The 19,872-nt window shown below is 62.5% G+C and overlaps 3 protein-coding genes across 4 annotated transcripts; 1 reads left to right on the forward strand and 2 right to left on the reverse strand.

Annotated features, from left to right (window-relative positions):
- Positions 1-6,974: 6,974 nt before the first annotated feature.
- SLC25A28 (solute carrier family 25 member 28) lies at positions 6,975-11,207 on the reverse strand. Of its 2 annotated transcripts, XM_054832523.1 has the most exons (5): positions 10,842-11,206; positions 10,444-10,672; positions 9,501-9,557; positions 7,518-8,080; positions 6,975-7,373 (listed from the first exon to the last, which is right to left on the reverse strand). In XM_054832523.1, the coding sequence occupies exons 1-4, from the start codon at positions 11,160-11,162 to the stop codon at positions 7,563-7,565; spliced, it is 1,125 nt and encodes a 374-aa protein (XP_054688498.1). In that variant the 5' UTR covers positions 11,163-11,206; the 3' UTR covers positions 6,975-7,373; positions 7,518-7,562. The 2 variants fall into 2 exon arrangements, with proteins under 2 accessions (XP_054688498.1, XP_054688499.1); XM_054832524.1 differs by having other exon boundaries at positions 6,975-8,080; positions 10,842-11,207.
- A 645-nt stretch (positions 11,208-11,852) lies between these two features.
- On the forward strand, positions 11,853-17,164 carry ENTPD7 (ectonucleoside triphosphate diphosphohydrolase 7). The gene is made up of 12 exons (XM_054831816.1): positions 11,853-11,993; positions 12,069-12,242; positions 12,336-12,541; positions 12,653-12,803; positions 13,197-13,300; positions 13,374-13,430; positions 13,897-14,045; positions 14,129-14,295; positions 15,053-15,377; positions 15,456-15,541; positions 15,646-15,807; positions 15,970-17,164. Exons 1-12 carry the CDS (start codon positions 11,986-11,988, stop codon positions 16,196-16,198), a joined length of 1,818 nt encoding a protein of 605 aa, XP_054687791.1. The 5' UTR covers positions 11,853-11,985; the 3' UTR covers positions 16,199-17,164.
- Positions 17,165-17,839: 675 nt separating this feature from the next.
- LOC129208672 (V-type proton ATPase subunit e 2) lies at positions 17,840-19,638 on the reverse strand. Its single transcript, XM_054831817.1, has 4 exons — positions 19,455-19,638; positions 19,325-19,372; positions 18,939-19,075; positions 17,840-18,675 (listed from the first exon to the last, which is right to left on the reverse strand). The coding sequence occupies exons 1-3, from the start codon at positions 19,556-19,558 to the stop codon at positions 18,982-18,984; spliced, it is 246 nt and encodes an 81-aa protein (XP_054687792.1). The 5' UTR covers positions 19,559-19,638; the 3' UTR covers positions 17,840-18,675; positions 18,939-18,981.
- Positions 19,639-19,872: the final 234 nt, after the last annotated feature.

A 19,872-nucleotide genomic window follows, 5' to 3' on the forward strand; every position in this document is an offset into this window, starting at 1 on the left:
GTGGCAGCTGGTTAGAAATCTGCTTCATCCCCAGCAGCACCCAGAGGCTTCGGTTGAGATCAGAGCCCTGGCATGGGACACACTGTCCGCGTTCATAGCCCCAGTCTCTGGAGCATGGACAGTTAGGCAGAATGAAGGGGCACACAGGGACCCCACAGCCATTTTGCAAGAGGCCATGCTGGGCAGTACCAGCATTATCAAGCACCAGCAGTACCCAGCATTGCTCTGGGTGTGAGGTCAGTATTGTGCGCACCCCATTTATGCCTGCTGACACCCATGTGTGCTCCCTGGCCCTGCTTTCCCCACACTGAGCTGGAGCAGTGCCCAGCTGGGGGATGCCGAGAGGCCCGGCTACAGGCTGATGTGGCACGGCGGTGGAAGTTTCTAGATGTCCACCATAGTGAGCTCCATTTCTGGGACAGATCCCAGCTGTCCCACCAGCTCAGACGGGGGAGGAGGGCAGGGGGTTAGTGGGAGGGACCCCTCTGCAGACTCTTGCCCAAAGCCCCTGAGCTGATGAGGAGGATGAAGCGGCACAAAGAGCTGGCGGTGCCGGAGGGCCCAGAGCAGGGCGGCGGAAGTGAAGCGCTCCAAAGAGGAGGAACAGCCGGCGGAGGCCAGTGGGAGGGAGATGGTGGGAGACCGCAGATTGGACGGGCTGCCCAGGGAGGGGAGACACAATGGAGGGAAGTCGCTGCGTGGCTGTGCTGGAGGCAGCGCCTGCCTGTGACGTACCCCATCCCCTGCGCCCCGGGGCGAAGCAGGGTGCTGCAGGCAGGATGCGAGGCAAGAACTGCAGGATGCTGGTGGAAACCCTTCTGGCATGGTCCCGCTGCAGTGGTGGTGCGGCTGGAGGGACACTGGGGAGGGAGGGATGGGGAGGGTCATGGTCAAGGGGCAGAGGGCACATGCTGTTTCTTCCCAGTCAAACGGGGATTTATTGCTGTTTGGGAGTCAGGGAAGGGAGGTGCCAATTGATTTTGGACAGGGATGAGGTTCTCTAAAACAGCACACTGACTTAAAGCAAATAAGCGACCGGGGGGTGGCCAGGCTTTAACTACAAGGCCTCAAGCCAGCTCTGTGCACGGGCTCCATTTCTGTGTTTCATTCAGGTTTCCTGGCCAAGGAGGAGCCCATGAGCAGAACTTGCCTCTGTCCAGCGGTTCCCAGGGAGTCTCTATCCAAATCCCAGTGCTAGCTGATTTTCTGAGGCCTCTCCATCATGCCCAGGATTGTGCGGGGGCAGCACTGCTCCCTCTGCAGCACTGCAGATGTGCTCTGTTTTCCTCTCCTTCCTGACATCTTTTCCCATTCCTCCTTCCTCCCCACACCACAAGCTGGGAGCTGCCGAGGCTGCTCTGCGGAGCTGTCAGTGCTCGGTGGGCAGCTGGCACCGGAGATGCTGGAAGCTCCTCTTGGTGATGGCAATGTGGGGTTGTCACACAAGCACTCTCCAGTGCCAAGAAAGCTACAGCCAGCCATGGATCAGGTAATTAAATTAAAATATTGGTACTTGTGCTGTGGAGCCTCCAGCGAGGGTTTCTCCCACTACTTGCCTGCCAGCACGAGGGCCAGGGACCTGTCTCCCTTCCTTGGATGAGTCACTGATGGCCACAGACCCTCCCCAGTCCTCCAGCCCGTCCTGTGCATCATGAGATCACTACACCTAACTAAGCAGGGTGGGGGGATGCATGTATTTTAGCTGTTCCTTTTCCCTGCACCAGCGAGATGGGGCACAGCATTGCTCCAGAGAAGGGGACTGCATCTTTGTCCCCTCCAGAGCCATCCCCAGGTCCTGCCGAAGCCCTTCCCAGCTGTGCCCTACCGCCTTCCCCTGCCTGGGCAATAAAATCCACAGTCACTTTCCCGTGGACGACCCTTCGCCACGCCCGGGGCTGCTGCAGGTGGGCGGTGCCGGGGCCAGGGGGATCCCCGGCTGCTGGTGGGGTGCTGCCTGGGAACCCCACGTCGCCCGGGGTGCCAGCCGGGACACCGCTCCCCGTGCCTGTCCCCAAGCGAGATACGCCACCGCCATCTATCGGCAAGCACCCGGGGACAGGGAGCGACAGGTAACCCGCTGTCCCTGCCACCCCATGCCGCAGGGACTCTGCCTCTGGTGTTGGCTTGGTTTGGGGGGTGCCCGAGTGCCCCCGCAAGGCTTGGAGGGCTGCCGAGCAGGCGGGCAGGGCTGCCCCCCCACGCTGGCATCGCGTCCCTGGCACTGGGGACGGCAGTGGGACGCACTGGGCATCAGGAAGGCTGGGCTGGTTGCATTGGCTCTGAGTAGGCTGGTGTCTCCCCACGGCTGAGCTGTGTGGGAGCTGGGGTCTCCTGACACACAGAGGAGCTTTGCTGCAGCAGGGAGCATCGCTGGGGCTTGTACACGCAGCGAAAGGAAAGCACCTACACGTGCCCCCACTGTGGTGGGGGAGCTGGGGACAGGGCCAGCATCCCCTCCCGGCCTCTAGTCACTGCGCAGGTCCCTTTCTGGTGAGTGATGTTTTGCTCTCTGTGTTTGGTTTTTTTTAACTGAGCACAAGCAGCCAGCATGTCTTTGTGAGAGACCCAGGTTTCTAGCTCTGATTATCTTCTCTGTCCCAAAGCCCCAGCACTGCCCACAGCCTCCAGCTACCATGTTCACCCCCAGCAAGTCCTTGCCCAAGGACATTTATGATGGTTGGGGTGTCCAGTGCCTGGTGCCCATTTCAGCTGCGCCCTCACCAGAGGGAGCTGTGTCCCTGCTGGAGGCACAGCCCAATTCTCTACTCCCTTCCCTTTTTATAGCCCTTGGCAATGCTCCAGGAGACATACTGCCCAGGTCTAACGGGTACCCAAATGTGCTGGGGACAGAGGAGAAGGCTGCTGGGTTTGCGTCTCTCCTGGCATCCACCTAGCTGTGCCAGATACAGTCTGTGCCCTGCCAGGAGGCTCTTGTGTCAGCCTGTGTCCCATGGGTGCTCCGGGGGGGATTGCAGGGTTTCCCTGGGGCTAGCACCACCACCAGTGCAGTACATGCAGGTGTGCTGGGCTGGGGAGATTAGGGCTGGAGTTCCCCCATCTCCTGGAACAGCCCTTGCTACAACTGCTTTTGAGATTGATCCCAGGCCAGGCTCTAGTGTCATGGTGCACTTGAGCTGTCCCTACTGTCCTCACCTGTGTGCCCTTAGGAGAGTGACCCCCTGCTGCCACCCCTGTGCCACCCGCATCCAGCCCAGGAGCGGCTCTTCTCCCACACCGGCCACCTCCCCAGCGTGACACACTGGCTGCCCGCACCCCAGCTCCAGCCAGGCAGCATCTTCCCAGAGCCACTTTGCAGCCCCTTGTCAGGGGACTTCGACACATAACCCTGTGCTAAGTATGGGTATTACTAGTATTTCCCCATGAAACCAGACACGCTGAGAACAGTCCCAGCCCAGCCCTGGGGATTGCTTCCTCTGATGGCTCTTTACAGACAAGAAAGCAGGTTTTCAGCCCCAACTTTACCTTTCAGGCTATATTCCCTGCCTCCCTGCACTGCCGCGATGCTCGGCCAGAGCCGGGCAGGCTGGGACCAGCCCAGCCAGGGTTTGTCTCTCAGCGGTTTAACCCAGGCAGCAACGTGGGTCAGAAGAGGGTTTCCCAGGGCCCACCAGAGACAATGTCTGCTCTGTGTCCAGGCAGCCCCAGCACCCGCATTTACCACCACTGTAAGGCCGTGGGGTCATGAGAACGTGTACGACTTTATTGGGGTCTGACAGAGCCCTGAGGAATCCCAGAGCTGGGGCGGGTCAGGGCTGGAGGGAGGCTGGGAGCCCACCTCCGCGCTCCCCACGGGCTCTGGCCACCTCCTCCCACTGAGCACGGCTGTCTGGCACCCGGTGCAGGGAGGCTGGGGTGCAGGAAAGCTTGGGGTAGCCCAGGGCGCTGGCAGAGGAGGAGCAGGGCAGTATCCTTGCCCCCCCTGCTTGCCCCCGAGCTGGGCTGGCAAAGGCCCCTGCGAGCTGGGACCCAGCACCCTGTGTGGGGTCTCCAAGGCAGGAGCAGCTCAGGAGCCCACTGGCCCCCGGCTGAAGGTACAGGGCAGACATATTGGAGGGGTCTCCCCTTCTTGCTCTGGGGGTGATGACCCCCCCGCCAGCTTCCCTCACCCCAGCCCTACCCTTAACCTGTGGGAGTGCAGGCGTCTCCGGTTACCCCAGGAAGGCAGCCGGGGGCTCCTGAGCTGCTCCTGGCATGGCAAACTCGGACTGCCTGAAATAGCTTGGGCTCCTGCCACGGCAGAGCTGCGGCAGCCCTGGATCTATCACCCAGAGCGGGGCAAGGCCGGCAGTGCTGTCCAGCTCTGCCTGTTTGGGGGCTGCAGGGCTCACCCCCACCTGGGATCCCCGTCTCAGCACCAGCGGCAGGACAGGGCTCGAGGGGCAGTCGGACATGGGAAGGGAAGGCAAGGCAGCAAATCCCTGCCCGTGCTGGACGTGGCCGGGGATCCTGCAGGGAGGGGAAAGGAAAAGGGGTTGTCTCCAAAACTCCGCCAGGCTGAGCATGGCTTCCTTGCTGAAAAGCCAAAAATAGTGTCTTTACTCAGAAGAGGCTGTAGGAGGAATCTCACTCAAAGTGCAGCCAAATACCTAGGAGGCCATAGGACAGACCCAGAGCAGCGTGGCTTCGCTGAGGCGTTGTCAGACCTTGGAAAGGCAGCGGCCATAGCAGAATCAGATGATAACCCCATTACCTCTGGGCATCTCATTATGCCAAGGGCGCCAGAGGAACCAGGCTGGCTGGTGAGGGGACACCTCGCCCCGGCAGAGCTGGGGAGAAGCCACAGGCAGCCCTTGCTCCATGGCAGAGGTTCAGCTCAGGGGATGGAGATAGCAGCAGGAACAGGGGATTTTTCTGGTCTTTTGTGGCTTGGCCCAAGGGATACCTGGAAACCACCGGCGCGGCTCTGCCATCCCTGCAGCACCAGACCCCTCACAGGCAATGCCATCCTCCGTGGAGCTGCTGCTGCCTGCGCTGGGCAGCACCCAGCTGCTGCTGGGTTAAGCTCGCAAAACGCTGGGAGAGCAGAAAGGCCATGGCCTTGCCAGGGGAGCGCTCAGGCCAATCGCTCACAGCATCTCTGTGCTGTGCTGGCTTATCATCTCTCCATTCCCAGGGGTCTTGTTCCCCCCCCCCAGCACTTCTGTGGGCAGTTATTCCTGGAAACATCCTGGAGTCACCTTCAATCATGCCTTCATCCGCTGACATTTATAGAGCTTCTTCCAGCAGCTGATGGATTTAATAGTGTGAATTTCCCCCCAGTCCCAGCCCGTGTTTATGCCTTCCCCTTCGCAGGGTCTGTCATTACCTCGGTGCGTGGTGAGGGCTAAAGGCGAAGCTGCAGCTCCACTGCCAACAGCTTTCGGCTTCTGGGCAGGAAGACCCATCCTGGCAGAGCCCAGCCGTACCCATCTTCTGCAAATTACTGTCTAATGCCCTGCCCACCAAGCTAATCCTTCCCTGGTCTCTCCCAGCCATTTTTGCTTCTCGGATTTCTCCCTCTTGGGTGGAGGAGCCGCAGGGCTGCCAAATCTTACAACACTCAGGCTATTTCTTAAAGCCCTAGCTCCTGAAATGATGGGAACACTGGAGGCTCCTGTCTTCTGGCAGCTTTTGTTTCTTTAAGGAGCTTCTCATTCTCCTGCTTGAGCAGAAAAATCTGGGACCAAGAGCCTGCAGCCCATGCAAGGGAGCAGAGGATAAGCACAGCCTGCAACCCAGGCAGACCCAGGCTGCGGAGCAGTGGCTGTGGCCGCTCTGTGTCCAGGGACACCCAGCCTTGCCGGGCAGCTGTCAAAATTCCCATCAGTGGTCACTTGGCCTCAGTCACCCACCCTCAGAAACCAGGGGACAAGAGAGATGCTTAAGGGAAAGGTGGAGCCAGGGCTGGGATGGGGCTTGGGCAGGGTGTCGAGCACCCAGCCCTGCAGCGCGGGGGTTCCTGCCCTCCAGCCTCTCGGCAGTGCTGGACCCGATGCCCCCGAGGGCTGCACGTCCCCCCTGCTCACCCAGCAGCCTTTCCAGCTGCAGGACAACCTCTCTTTCCCCCCCCCAGCAGCCCTCCGTGCAGGCCAGGCACAGATCCTCTGAAGCAGCCCCGAGCCGACCCAGACACTCGCTGGCAGCACGTATCACAGCTTGTGAATGCATTTCCTCCAGGGAGTTATTTTGGGCATGGCACCGTGGGATGGATGCTGCTCCTGCAGGCACCATGGGTGCATCCCACAAGAGCCAGGCGTCACCCATGGGCACCCGGCTTGAGGGACCCAGAGCTCTGGTCTGGGAAGGTCAGCACAACTAGGCGGTACCTGGGTGCTCAGCACACATTCCATTGAGGTCCAGAGCTAGGTGGGACCCTAAAAGTCAGTATCAAGCAAGCTAACAAAATGGGGAAAAAAATAAGCTATTCTATTAATTAGCATTAGTCAAAATATTGGCATTTTAGGCAAGTGTGTTGACAGTTTTAAGATGCCCAACAAGGAACAAACTAGTTTAATTACTCAAAATGAGGCGGCAAAAGCCCTGCTGAGCCCCAAATCTCCTGTGTGAGATGCACAAAGCCCTCCAACCTCACCCGGTGCTGAAATTCCTGCACTGTCCCCGGCACACACAACCCAGGACCCTCCTGCCATCATCTCCATTTGGAGCGGTCTGGAGGACCACCCCAGGGGTGCGGAACTGCCTGGTCGAGCAGAAACCTCAGCTTCTTGAGCAGGGTCACAGCCCATGCCGGTGGCTGGCGATGGGCCAGGCCATGAGCCAAAGGGGATGGGGACCACCCTCCTCCCTGCCAGTTGCCAGGGTAGCCGGGCCAGGCAGGCCCCCTCCTCCCACCACCACCCTCGGACCCCATTTCCCTTCCTCTCTGGCACCCATCAAAAGAGCTCAGCACCGGGCAGTCTGAAAGGCGCGGTGGTGGGAGCTGGGCCATGCCGAGTAAGAAGGGGACATGAGGATAGAGCAGAACTGTTTTTATTGGAGGTGTCAAGAGCAGGAACAATAACACACCTACGGGCTCCCCTCCTCAAGTGCCATCCTCCCCCCCACCACCACCGGGGCAGTCAGCATCACGTGTGCGTGCTACAAGACAACGGCAAGGCTTACACTTCGCTTCAGCCAAAAGCCGGACAAAGCCCCCAGCATCCCGGGCAGTGCCGTCGACCTCTCCTTGGTGACTGTGAGCTCAGCTTGGCCCTGCCAGTGGCAGGGCAGGACGTTCACCTTCCCCCTCTGAGGAGGGGCGAGCTTTGCGTGAGAGGAGGTTTTGGTTCAGGAAAGGACAGGAGCACAGCTCCACCGAAGTGCCAGGGGACGTGACCTGGGCTGCAGCTCCCTGTGGGACATCTCAGCGGACCCTGGGTGAGAGAGCAAGTCATGCAGCCTGAGTAGAGCTGCAGCAGCCGCAGGCAAGAAACGGCGTCACTAAACCCCGAAGGGCTTCGCTGCCCCCTCTCTTCAACACAAACCAAACCGAAAGGGAGAGGGGTCAGAAGACAAACCAGGAGGGGAGGCGAAGCAGGTCTGGAATGGCGTTTGGCTCTGGCTCACTTCCCAGCCCGCCGCTTCTCCTGGCGCTTGGTGAGGATGTATTTGAAGAACTCGTACACGGACCAGGCGATCGCTGTTGAGGGCATCTGATAAATGACTCTTGCCTGGACCCCTCTGAAGTAGGCGGTCACGCCGCCCACTTGGTACACCGTCCTGAAGGCATTGGCCATGCCTGTGATGTGTCCACTGATGTTGGAGCTCAAGGCCAGGGACTCCTGGGTGTTGAGCAGCGTTTTGCAAACGTCCAAAGGCGTAGTGGCAGCGGCAGCAACAGCCCCCGCGCAGGCTCCGGAGACCACGTGGGAGCCTGGGTTGTACTGTCTGTGGGGGTTGAGCTGCTCTTGCAAGAACTCGTAGGTCATGAAGTGAATGGCTTGGAAGGGGATGTTCATGGTGAGCTGGGTTGTGTAGCTGCGGTAGAAAGCTCCGGCCCCTTCATTGCGCCACACAGCCCGCACACAGTCCGTCACACGCTGGTAAGGCGAGTTGTACATCTGCATCCTCTGTTTGACCACTTGGGATGGACGGCAGCAGCCAGCAGCAGCAGCCAGGACCCCGGTGCGGAAAGGAAGAAAGAGAAAGGGTAAGCGCAAAGCCAGGCTTCCTCCAAGCACCTGGAGTTTAGTCACACCGGCTTAAAAGCTAATGACGGACAACTCGGACCAGCAGTGTCCTGCATGTCCCCGGGCAGGACTGCAGCCATTTAGATCTGCCGAGGCATCACTGTCGCACAGACATCACCACCTGCAAACCCCACAGCTGCCGCAGCCCCAAGGAACATCCTGATACACGGGTGCTTATACTCCAGATCCACCCTCGCTCCTGAGCGACCAAGGTCTCCCCATCCACCACCGCAGAGCTACCGCGAGGGGAGAATGCCCTCCACATCTATTATTTTCCAACAGCTCTCGATCTGGACAAGCCTGTCCCTCCCCAGCTGCCCCTGCTGCTGCCCAAAATAACCAGAGCGCATCGCAGAGCCTACCAGCCAGGAATCGTTAGCGGCTGCTGCTGAAACACAGCCGCTCCGGGGCAAGAACCAGACACCAACCCCCCGCAACACATCCATGAGCGGTACAGGGGAGCCCAGAGCACAGCCTGCCACTGTCCTGCCTCCCCTTGACTCAGGTTGACCACAAGGAACTAAAACCAATGTGACCACAAACTCTACAGCCGTGATAAGAAGATGAACTCCAGGGAAGGAATGACAATGGTCTGGCCACGCAACTGCTTGCTCCTCAGGGTCCCAGCCAGGCAGGGGCAGGCAGGAGCCTCGCTGGGCCCAGATCAGCTGGAACCTGCACTGCCATGACCCCTCCAGCTTTAAAGAGGAAAAAGTACCTTCATGACTGGTCCTTCCTCGTTATTCCTCCTTCTCCCACCACGTTCACAGGCTTTCATTACAAACTCCCTCCGCCTTTTTCATACATACCAGGCTCAACAAAATCACTATCTTCCAGACATTTTGCAACACAAGATCTCCCTTCTCCTGACCTCTCTCGCGTGCCTTTTGTACCCCATTCTTTTAATTTTCTTCCTGAACACAGGCCCAGAACCATACCACATCTTCCCGAGACCTCACCACGGCAATGCCCAATTTCCACACACTTGGAGTGACTTCAACAGTAAGGACAACATCGCTCTTGCCTTTTCTCCTGCTCCAGGTAACCTTCCCCAGCCAAACCCCTGGGTGAAAGGCTGGTGCCCTCCCAGTTCCTCCTAAGCTGGGGTTCACTGTGCTGCCCTGAATTAATCTCTTCTACCTACCCCCTCCGTAAGGGGCAGCCACTGGGCTCCCTAAGTGGAGCTGCAGCCACTGGCCCCAAAAGATCCTTGTGGTCAGGCGAGCAATGAGGAGAGCCCCCTCCGTGCTGCAGAGGGGACCCGAGCGGCCCCCGATCCTCCCCTCCCTGGCAGGCCAGGACCATCGTTACCTTCAGCAGGGTTCATGGCTGCATCGTGGAGCAACGTTGCTACACACCCGGCTGCACCTGCAAAACAAGAACTGCCACATGTGAGCGGGGGGAGGTGAGGGACCCCGGGGCTCCATCACAGCCCCATGTCCCCAGCTAAGGCAAAGGAAGAGGCCCCTGGAAGAGGGCGAGATCCGAAAGTGACCTCCATCTCCCCGTCAAGAGGCGGGACGGTCCTCAGCAGTTCCCACCCGGAGAGAGCTCAAGAAAGAGAAGGAGAGGATTGCGACAGGCTCAGGTCCCACGGGCTGACCGGGACTCGCTCGGGCGCAGCCCTTGGGGGACAGGCTGATGCCACCACCTGGCAGGGGCCCAGAGGACAGCGAGTGGCCCGGCGCCCCGCAAAGATGGAGAAACGCGACGGCACTCTGCCGCACACCTGCCAAGGGCAGGACGTGCCCCGCTCTCCGCTCAGCCCCACACTTTCCCCGCTGCGGCAGCCTGAGTCGAGTAACAGGCGCCGCGGCAAGACAGGTTCTGAAACCACGCGGCGCTCCTGGGGCGAGCTCCGGCACCACCGACCCGCGGGGCCATTGCCGGTGCCGGCTCATCTGCGGGCAGCTCCCGTCCACCAGCATCCTTCCGAGCCGGGGCCGGCCACTAACCTGCTTCAAGCCAGATACCTGGGAGCGGCTCCGGCAGGCGCAGGACCGGTGCTTCCCCCTGCCCGGCACCGTGCCGGCGCGGCACCGTGCAGCTGGCTGGCGGCTGGAGAGAGCACAGGGCTTTAGGACATCCGTGGCACCCCGACCCCGCAGCGGCTAAGGGACGGGACCAGGCCTCCCTACCGCCAAAGCTCGGCCTCTCCCCACCCCGCTCCCCATCCCGGCGTGGCGTGGCGGGGGGCGGCTCCCGGTAGCCCCCGGCCCCCGTGGCCCCCCGCGGGGGGGGTCGGGAGCAGTACCGTTGGCCACATGGCTATTGCCCCCCGCGTGGATAACGTCGCTCAGCGTCTTTTTTAACTTTTCATAGCAGGCGAAGTAGAGGGCGTGGGCCGGGCCGGCGCCGGTGGCCGTGATGTTCATGCCCCGCATGGGCCGCCAGACGCCCTCGGTGCGGGCGATGCGCCACAGGGCCTCCAGCACGTTCCGGTAGCGGGCGGCGGGCTCCGGCCGCAGGCTCTGCATCCGCGTCTGCAACACAAGGCCCGGGCGGGCGGCCCGTCACCCCCCCGCGGGCCCGGCCGGGCCTGGGCGGGGCACACCCCCCCCCCCCCCGCCTCCCTCCCCGGTAGGCCCCGGTTTGCCACCGCCCCCCTCCCCGCCCCGCCGCGCCCCCCCGCCCCGCCGCCGGTGCCGGCACCTTGACGCAGTCGACAGGGTACATCACGCAGTGCTCCATGACGCCCGCCACGGCGCCCGCCAGCATGTGCGTGGAGACGGCGGCGCCCTGCGGCAGCGCCTCGTAGTCGGGGGCGGGCGGGGAGCGCGGCTCGGGGCCCCGCGCCGCCTCGGGCCCCCCTGGGCCGGCACCGGGACCCGGCCCCGCCTCCGCCTCCGCGCCGCCCCGCCGCGCCCGGCCCGCGCCGCCGCCGCCCATCAGCAGCAGCAGGACGCGGCCCGACTCCGCGCCACCCCGCGCGCCGGGGCCCGCGCCCGCCCCCGCGCCCGCCCCCAGCTCCATGGCGCCGCCGCCACCGCCGCCGCCCCGGCCCCGCGCCGCGCCGCGCCGCCCCCTCCGCTCCCGCGCCGCCCCGCCCCGCCGCGCCCATTGGCCGCCGCCAGCCGTCGCCCGCCCCCGCCGCGCGTCCACTGGCTGGGCCCGCCGCCCACCGCCCCCGCGCGCCGCGCTCATTGGTCGCCGCCGCTGCGGCTCGGACGCCGCCACTGGCCGGCCGCTCCCTCCGGCGCGCTCGGGCACGCTGCCCGTTGGCCGACGGAACTCCCCGCCCCGCCGTCCCGCGCGGTCCATTGGGTACCTCAACTTCGCGCCCCGCCCCGCCGCGCGGCCCATTGGGCGGCGGGCCCGCGACCTTTGGCCCGCCCGCTCTTCTTCTGCGCGAGGCCGGAGAGCCGCCATTGGCCGTCTCGCCCGCCACTCCGGCTCTCGGCGCGTGTTGTTTATTTGGGCGCCTCGGATTGGCTGGGCGCTGGCGGCGACGGCCCGCGGGAGGCGGGCCGCGCCCCGAGTCTGCGCTGCGATAGGGCGCGCGGGAGGAAGTCTCCGGGTGACGTCTTGCGGCGAAGGTCGGACGCGGGAGCAAGGGCGAAGCCAGGCGCGGCGCTGGGCCGCCTGGGGGCGCCGTCCCGCCCTGATCCGATTGGTCACCGCGGCGCGTGGGCGTGGCTCCGCCGAAGGGGTGGGGGGGCGGAGCGCCGCCCGGCGGGGTTCGGCTGCTGCGGCACCTATTGGCCGCGCCGGGGGCACCTGGTGACGTGGCCGCCGGTGCCGGCGGCGGGTGCCGGCAGCGGGGCGATGCGCGGGCGGGCGGCGGCGGCGGGTGCACATGGCCAGGTGAGAGGGGCCGGGCCGGGCCGGGGGGCCGGGGCCGGCCCGGGCCCGGTGCTGAGATGTGGCCTCTGACCGCAGGATCGGCGTTTCCTGCCCGTTGTGGCGCTTGGCGGGACCCTGCCCGTGCCCGGGACCGCGGCAGCGCCCGGCGGCGCTGGGACTGGCCCTCGCCGTGGGGCTGCTGCTGCTGCTGGCGGCCGCCGCTCCCCGCCGCTGGGGCGCGCCGCCCCGCGCCGCCCGGCGCGACGAGAGGTGAGCGGGGACGGGGGCTGCCGGGGGCCCGGGGCTCGCCGTTGCCAGCCGGTGCTGAGGCGCCCCGTGTACCCCCCCCGCCCCTCCCCCCAGGTACCTGGCGCGGGTGGAGGACCTAACGGCCACCGACACCGAGGACTCGGCCCTCAATTACGGGGTGGTCGTCGATTGCGGGAGCAGCGGGTCCCGGGTGTTTGTCTACTTCTGGCCCCCGCACAACGGGAACCCCCACGACCTGCTGGACATCAAACAGATGAGGGACCGGAGCAGCCGCCCCGTCGTCAAGAAAATTAAACCAGGTGGGTGGCACCCCTCTCTGCTCCCGGCCCCGAGGCCACCGCACGCGGGACAGGTACGGCCGCTACCCGCGGCGGGGCTGGGCTGGTGCTCAGCCTCCCTTCCCCGGGCAGGCATCTCGGTGGCGGCGGCAGCCCCGGAGCAAGCTACGCCCTACCTGCGGCCTCTGCTTCAGTTCGCGGCAGCCCACGTCCCGGCTCAGAAGCACAAGGAGACTCCGCTGTACATCCTGTGCACGGCGGGCATGCGGCTGCTGCCCGAGACGTGAGTTCGGCCGCCCGTGTCGGAGGGGAGCCAGGGACCCGCTGCGATCCCTCAGCCGTGGGAAAAGGGATGAGAACTGCCTCGTCTTGAGCCTCGTGGGGGAATTAGGAATCCTGGGGGGGATCTGAGAAAGGAAAGGGCGCGTCGCTGGGGGTGAGTGGTGGGGGCTGCAGAAGGAGGCTTTGAGCGGGCTGGGAGGGAGGTGAGGGGAGAGACTTTGAGTTGAATAGATCTAGTTTCTCATCTCCAAAGCGTGCTGGGTACAGCAGCAGGGCTCATGGGGCTGGGCATGGGGTATATTGCAGCAGGATTGCTGCTGTCCCTTGTGTTCCTGCAAAGGAGTGTCACTGGTGAAGGTCCCTCAGCATCTGTCCCTCTCCTGCACCCTTGAAGGCAGCAGACTGCAATCCTGGAGGACCTGGTGAGAAACGTGCCCCTGGAGTTTGATTTCCTCTTCTCCAAATCACATGCAGAAGTGATCTCAGGAAAACAGGAAGGTAGGAGCTGCCACAAAGCAGTGCTTGGTTCCCTTGAGTATATTACCATAATGACCCTTTCTGTCTTGTATAGGTGTCTACGCTTGGATTGGCATCAACTTTGTCCTGGGCCGGTTTGATCACGAGGACGGTGAGTCTAACCGCTTGCAGAGCGGCTGGGAGGGTCTGAGCAGAGCCCTGCTGGAGATCACCCTGGCGCTGGAGCTAACACAGGCTCTGGAGCTGGCAGCATCTGCCGCTCTGGCCAGGCAATGCCTGACCCCAGCCGTGTGTGTGACACTCTCCTGGACCTGGGACCTGGAGGGGCACCTGCGTGAGGGGGGCACTGGCAGCATTTTGGGAGAAGAACCAGAGAGAGAGAGTGTTTGCAGTAGTGTTCCTGTCATGGTTTCCAGCGGTGGATGCTTTGGGGGAACCTACAAAGCCAAGGGGGTGGCCAGCCCCAAGTGCCAGGACCCGCTGCCCTGCAAGTGATGCTTGGGGGCTGTTTGCAGGGGTGGAGGGGTGCCATGAGGCTGCTGCGGAGGGTAATGGTGGAAGGGAGGAGATGGTGCCCCAGGCCCTGTCCCTCGCTGATGCACCACTGTGGGTTGCAGAGGAGGATGCGGTGGTCACCGTAGCGCTGGGGGACCAGGGACATTCCCTGGTTCGGAAACGAACAGTTGGGATCCTAGACATGGGGGGCGCCTCCCTGCAGATCGCCTACGAAGTGCCTGACTCCGGAGCCTTCTCCTCCCCGCAGCAGGTGTGTATCTGGCTGGTCAGCCCTGAGAGCAGCCCCTGCCTTCCCTGGGTCGCTGCTGATCATGGACCTCTCTGCATCCCCAGGAGGAAGCTGCCAAGAGCCTGCTGGCAGAATTCAACCTGGGCTGTGACGTGCAGCACACTGGCCACGTGTACCGTGTCTACGTCAACACCTTCCTGGGCTTCGGGGGCAATTTTGCTCGGCAACGCTATGAGGAGCTTGTGCTGAACCAGACCTATGTGCACAACCGGTACTGCTGCCTCACCTGGCAGTGCCCCTGCTGGGGCATTGCAAAATGGGGTGCTGGTTCCTTTGTGCTGCCCTCTCCCCATTGGATTTGCCGCAAGAGCTGCTTGTGGCGATAACAGCTCCCACAGCCACGCTGGCAGCAGCAGATGCCTGGGCTGGCACAGGGTGCACCAGTGCTGCCCTTCTCCGAGCCCAGCAGCCTTATCAGTGCCACAGCTCCCTGCCTTCCTCCTCCTTCCTCCTCCCTTCACAGTAGGCTGTGGGGAGGCCCCTTTAGTCGCTTTTGGCTTTTCTTTCTCTGACTTTCCCTCCTTCTTCAGCACTGATTCACTCAGCACATCTTTCCATCACATCCCCGCCTCAAGCTCTCTGTCTCCTGTCTCCCCTTCCCAGAGCACTATGAGAAGCTGTCGCCAGAGGCGGAGAGGCTTGGTGCCCAGGTACTCCTGTGCCGGGAGCAAACCCTGCCTCCAGATCCCCAGAGGCTGCGCAGGGGTGCCGATCCCTGCAAGCTGGGTGGGGTGGGCTGCGCGTTGTTGCACCCACAGGTGCTCGGGGCACATGGCTGCAGGTCGGCGTGACAGATCCGGCAAGTTCAGCTTCAGCAGGAGGTGTCACGGCGGGTGCCAGCACCGCAGGGTACAAGGGGAAACGCCTGGTCTCGTGCGGGGGCTATCCAGATGCGCTAGACTAGGCTTTTGGGAGGTGGCACAGAAGCCCCCCATGCAATTGCCTTTCCTTCCTGGCCTGTTTTCCAGCCTGCACAGCCAGCAGACAGGGCTGAGCCCTGAGACACCCTTCCTGGACCCCTGCCTGCCTGTGGGGCTGGAGGACACGGTGGCAAGGGGCAGCCAAACCCTGTACGTGCGGGGGCGAGGGGACTGGCCGGCCTGCGCGGAGCTGCTGCAGCCCCTCCTGGCTGGGACCAACAGCAGCCATGCCTCCCTGGTGGGGGCCTACAAAGCACCCATTGACTTTGGCAACAGTGAATTTTACGGCTTCTCCGAATTCTTCTACTGCACCGAGGATGTGCTGCGCCTGGGGGGCCACTACAGTGCCCCCACCTTCACTTCGGCTGCCCAGGTGGGTGCTGCCCCAAGCCCTGGGGCTGGAAGTGGGGGCCATTTCTCTGTTCTGAGCCCCAACTTCTCTGTTCCCCAGGAGTACTGCAGCCAGCGATGGGAGGTGCTGACCCAGCGCTTCCGTGGTGGCCTCTACTCAGCACATGCTGACCAGCACCGCCTGAAGTAAGTGGCTTTGCTGGAGGGGTGCCATGGCCAGACCTCCTGGGGGGCTTTTGCTGGTGTGAGGGGTAACGTCGGGCGGATGTTCCCATGTGCCATGCCTGTAGGTATCAGTGCTTCAAATCAGCCTGGATGTACCAAGTCCTTCACCAGGGCTTCCGCTTCCCCCTGGACTACCCCAGCCTGCATACAGCCCAGCTGGTGTATGACCGGGAGGTGCAGTGGACGCTGGGAGCCATCCTCTACAAGACGCGGTTTCTGCCACTCAGGTACCATTGGCTCGCTGATGACATCACTTAGGAAAGGGTGGTTGGGGAGGAACAGGAGTTACAACACTGGGCAAGGGCTCTGCTGCCCCGGCAAGGGAAGAAGTGCAGGACCCTGGTAGTACCCCATGGCATCTCACGGCATTTCCTGACTCCTCTCTGCAGGGATCTCCGGCAGGAGAGCATCCGGCAAGCACACGCCTCCTGGCTGCGCCTCTCTTTTGTCTACAACCACTATCTCTTCTTTGCCTGCATCCTGGTCGTAGTGCTGGCCATAGTCCTCTACCTCCTGCGGCTGCGCCGCATCCACCGCCGGCAGCTGCGCTCAGCCCAGCTTGCCTTGCTCTGGCTGGACAAGGTGGTGGTGCCACCGGGCCAGGGAAACGGGCCATGACACTGGTGGTACCCACCATCCAGTTGCACCAGCAGAACCAGGACTGGCTGACAGCCTGGGCTCTGAGGGCTTGGACTCTTTCTTAAAGACTATCTCAGTTCCATGCTCTGTCACCTCTACGTCAGAACCAGAGGGCTGAGGCAGCTACAGACGGGTTTCCTCTGTGTGTCACCCCAGTCCTAATCTTTGCATTCCTTGGCCTTTGCCTTGCTATGTGGTGTAGAGCAAAGTCCTCTGCTGCCAGCAGGCTCAAGGCTGCAGCCCTGGCAGGTCCCACAGATAAGCGGGATGCTCACCGAGGTGGCCAACCCAGGGCTGTGGCCTGAAGCGCTGGGCCACCCCATGAGTCAGCCACCAGTTTGCAGAGCAAGCTGGTGAGGTGCTGTAGCTCATCACCTGGGGTGGCCTTTCTGCAGTCCCTTACAAGCCCACAGGCTTGGAGAACAGCAGTTGCCAGCAAAGTTACTGCAGGAACCAGGTGAACTCCACTGAGCTGCACTGCCCAGCCAGCCCCACTCAGAGCACTCCTCAGGAGGCGTCCTGCTCTTTGCCATGTCTTCCCCTCCCAGGACAATCCTCCCACAGTTCTAGCCAACATCCCAGGCTCAGCGCTGAGGGCTCAGGGATTGGTTCCTAAGGCACCACCACTGTGGGCTGCCTTTCCTTTTATACATTCCATCCTGGGCACATCTGCCCCGTGGTGTCCCACACGTTAATTGGGTACTAGCACCAGGACCAGTGGTTCTCACCCCCACGAGCGCAGGCTGGGCCTGCGCATGGGGAAACCACCTCATTCCAGCCCAGCTCGCTGCCCCAGGACAGGCCAGGGCTGCGGCTGTGCACACGGGCACAAGCCTTCCTCCCCTGTGGCTGGAGCCCCTGACAACCTGATGAAGTTTGTCACTTTTTACTTGAACTCAGCTGTTCCCATTTGTGTAGCAATAAACAAACCCCTTGAGCCATCCAGCACTGGTCTTGTTTTCTTGCGAGCACCTCCCCAGCAGTGACAGCTGGTGGGATGACTGGGGGCCAGCGCATGTCTGCACAGCATTGCTTTGTGCCACGGTGGTGGGATGATGGAGCTGCTCTCTTGCCAGCAGGTGTTCTCTGTGATTCCAGCAGGACAGCTGAGCTCAGCCCCCAAACTGGTAGCAGCAAGTGAAGCTCTGATCCAAACTGAATGGTTGTGATCCTTGGAGACAGCATCCTTTACTGCCCTCCTCCTAGGAGCAAAACCTGCCCACTCAGAGCCCCTGGAAGATTGTTGCTCCCTGCTTTTTACCTTATTCCCCATCCCAGTCTTATGGAACTGCCTGGGAAAGAGGCAACTAAGCTTCTCCTGCTGCTGCACAGCCACAGAGATGGCCTCAGCACAGCTGCCTACAAGAAAGGCTGGGCAGGTACCCAATTCTCCCTCTAGCACATGCCATTTTCTACTTGTGACCCTGGTCCCACAGGACAAGTGCACAGGTGGCATCAAGGATACGCTTTTCCATGCAGTGTGCTGCCAACCTCCTGCTCAACAGCTGAGGATCCCAGCCTTGTTCTCAAGAGCAGGCTTAAGGGGAAGGGAAGAAGTCTGAATAAAGCCAAGACTGTTCCTCAGCCTCAAAGCAGCAAGTGACTCTGCCTCCAGCATCACTTACTAGAAAAAGGATTTATTTCCACAACACAAATTTAACAAACACAGACAAATAAATAAATACAGATAAATTATCTGATAAATAAGGGGAAACTAAAACACAACGCCCTACACAGTTCTCAGAACCTGGACACAGGTTGGGGGGGGGGGAAGTGGTACCTAGACACTACTGCAGCACCCTCACTGCTGAGGCAGGAGGAGACACAGTATCCCTGCAATCCCCTCCAACAGGCTGCCAAGCAGCAGAACCCCCTGCCTCGCACCTCCCTCATAACACCCAAGGGGGTCCACATATTCCTCTAGGGTCAGCCCTCTGTTTGTACACCCACAGCCAGAATCTTAGTAAGGACCTCCCTCACCACAGGGGACTGACCATACAGCAGAGGATGCTATGGGCTCCTGCCTTCTCATGCAGAAGGGCAACTGGTGCCTGAAATGACCGGGGATATGGCAAGTAGCTGGGCAGCTTGGGCTATGAGCAAGGGTTTCACTCGAGGGGCTAGGGCTGAGCACAGTGGAGGGAGCAGGGCAAACACAGGAGGGACAGGATCCACTGGCACTACACACAGGTCTCTCAGGATGGTGCTCAGTGTCAGTGACTGCAGCATTTGGCCAGCTGAGGGGATCTCTCCCTGGTAGCGTGGCTGCTCCCAGGGCCAGGATTACCAGGCCCTCATTCCGGGCAGGGGTGCTGCCTGCCACGCTCTGGGGCCCAGCCATCATAGGTCCAGGCTGCAGTGCTCAGGATGTGCTGGGGCAGTGGGTCCAGCCTCTGCCCCAGCACCTCTGGGGCCTGCCTGGTATGGGAGGGTAGAGGCTGGAACAGCAGCAAGAGCTGGGGGAGGGAGAAAGGAGAAGTTAGCACCAAACTGCACCCACAAGGGATCCCCACAAACCTAGAGATCTACAGACTCAGGGGGAAGCACTTGTTTGCTCAGGCCCAGCGCAAAGCCAGCAGCCCCATGCTGAGACCAGCTCACCACAGCCACAATGTACAGAAGCCAAAGCATCTCCCACGCAGCAAGGACCAGGCTGCAGCTCCCTCCCCAGCCAGACAAGCAGGGACATCTCTGCCACCCTGACCCTCTGCCCACTCACGGTGACGGGGGTCTCTGTTCAGGCACCAGCTCCTGGGGACTGCTCACTCCCAGAGGAAGCGCACGTACCAGATGGTCTCGTTTTTCAGCTGCGGCCCGAACAGGGGGTTGGCCTGGGCCAGGATGGCGATGAGCCAGCTGCAAAGAGACCCAACCTGCCATCAGCCCCGGTAGCACAGGGGCAGGGACCAGGATCCCGGGATGCTGCTAATGCAAGGGGCTGGCAAAGGAACTGCTGTCCCGGGGGGTGAAGTGCCCGGGAGGGAGGCAGGCCGCAGCCCGGGGGCTGTCCCGTTCATCCACGGGCGGGAGGCTGGGCAGCAGCCACTGGGCCCGGTGCGGCCACACGGAGAATGGGGGAGGTGAGGCCCGATCCGCCGTACTCACAAGAGGTAGCAGCACACGGCCGTGGTGACCAGCATCGTGATGATCACCCTGCGGAGACACCGGCGTTAGGACAGTCAGGCCCCAGTCCTGGACCCCCCGTCCCCGATATCCCTCCGAGACCCTCACTCACCCGCGGTTCGGCCCCTTGGGCACGAACCAGGGGGCGGCGATGCCCACGAGGCCCCAGAAGGCGGAGAAGAGGACGAGCGGCAGCGCGAAGCTGTGCGCCGTCATGGCCGCTCCGCACCGACAGACCGATCGCCGCTGCCGCCGCACCGGATGCCGCTCGGCCCACTGCCGCGCGCGGCGGCCAATCCGCGGGCGCAGCGCAGCGCGTTGACGCGACCGCCGCCTCCCATTGGCCGAGACGCGACGCCAGGCGGACGCCGGACCGCCGCCAGGGGGAGCCAAAAGAAGCCCGCCCGCCCTCCCCTCCCTGCCGCGGCGGCGCGGCTCGACCCCGGCCGCTGCAGCGGCTCCCGCCGGGGCTCCCCGCATCCCTCCTCACCTCGCTCCGGAAAGGAAGCACCCAGCCAGACACCAGCCGC

The sequence above is a fragment of the Grus americana genome, chromosome 7 (assembly GCF_028858705.1).
Source record: "Grus americana isolate bGruAme1 chromosome 7, bGruAme1.mat, whole genome shotgun sequence".
Taxonomy (NCBI): domain Eukaryota; kingdom Metazoa; phylum Chordata; class Aves; order Gruiformes; family Gruidae; genus Grus; species Grus americana.

What these genes read in the sequence shown, in the direction of transcription:
- SLC25A28 (XM_054832524.1), bottom strand. Translation starts at nt 11,162, where the DNA reads ATGGAGCTGGGGGCGGGCGCGGGGGCGGGCGCGGGCCCCGGCGCGCGG. An exon ending in ACCCTGTCGACTGCGTCAAG is followed by an intron (nt 10,673 to 10,841) that starts GTGCCGGCACCG and finishes CTTGTGTTGCAG; the next exon opens with ACGCGGATGCAGAGCCTGCG. An exon ending in CAATAGCCATGTGGCCAACG is followed by an intron (nt 9,558 to 10,443) that starts GTACTGCTCCCG and finishes CTTGTTTTGCAG; the next exon opens with GTGCAGCCGGGTGTGTAGCA.
- ENTPD7 (XM_054831816.1), top strand. An exon ending in CGTCAAGAAAATTAAACCAG is followed by an intron (nt 12,542 to 12,652) that starts GTGGGTGGCACC and finishes TTCCCCGGGCAG; the next exon opens with GCATCTCGGTGGCGGCGGCA. An exon ending in CCTTCACTTCGGCTGCCCAG is followed by an intron (nt 15,378 to 15,455) that starts GTGGGTGCTGCC and finishes TCTGTTCCCCAG; the next exon opens with GAGTACTGCAGCCAGCGATG.
- LOC129208672 (XM_054831817.1), bottom strand. Translation starts at nt 19,558, where the DNA reads ATGACGGCGCACAGCTTCGCGCTGCCGCTCGTCCTCTTCTCCGCCTTC. An exon ending in CCCAAGGGGCCGAACCGCGG is followed by an intron (nt 19,373 to 19,454) that starts GTGAGTGAGGGT and finishes GTGTCTCCGCAG; the next exon opens with GGTGATCATCACGATGCTGG. An exon ending in GCCGTGTGCTGCTACCTCTT is followed by an intron (nt 19,076 to 19,324) that starts GTGAGTACGGCG and finishes GTCTCTTTGCAG; the next exon opens with CTGGCTCATCGCCATCCTGG.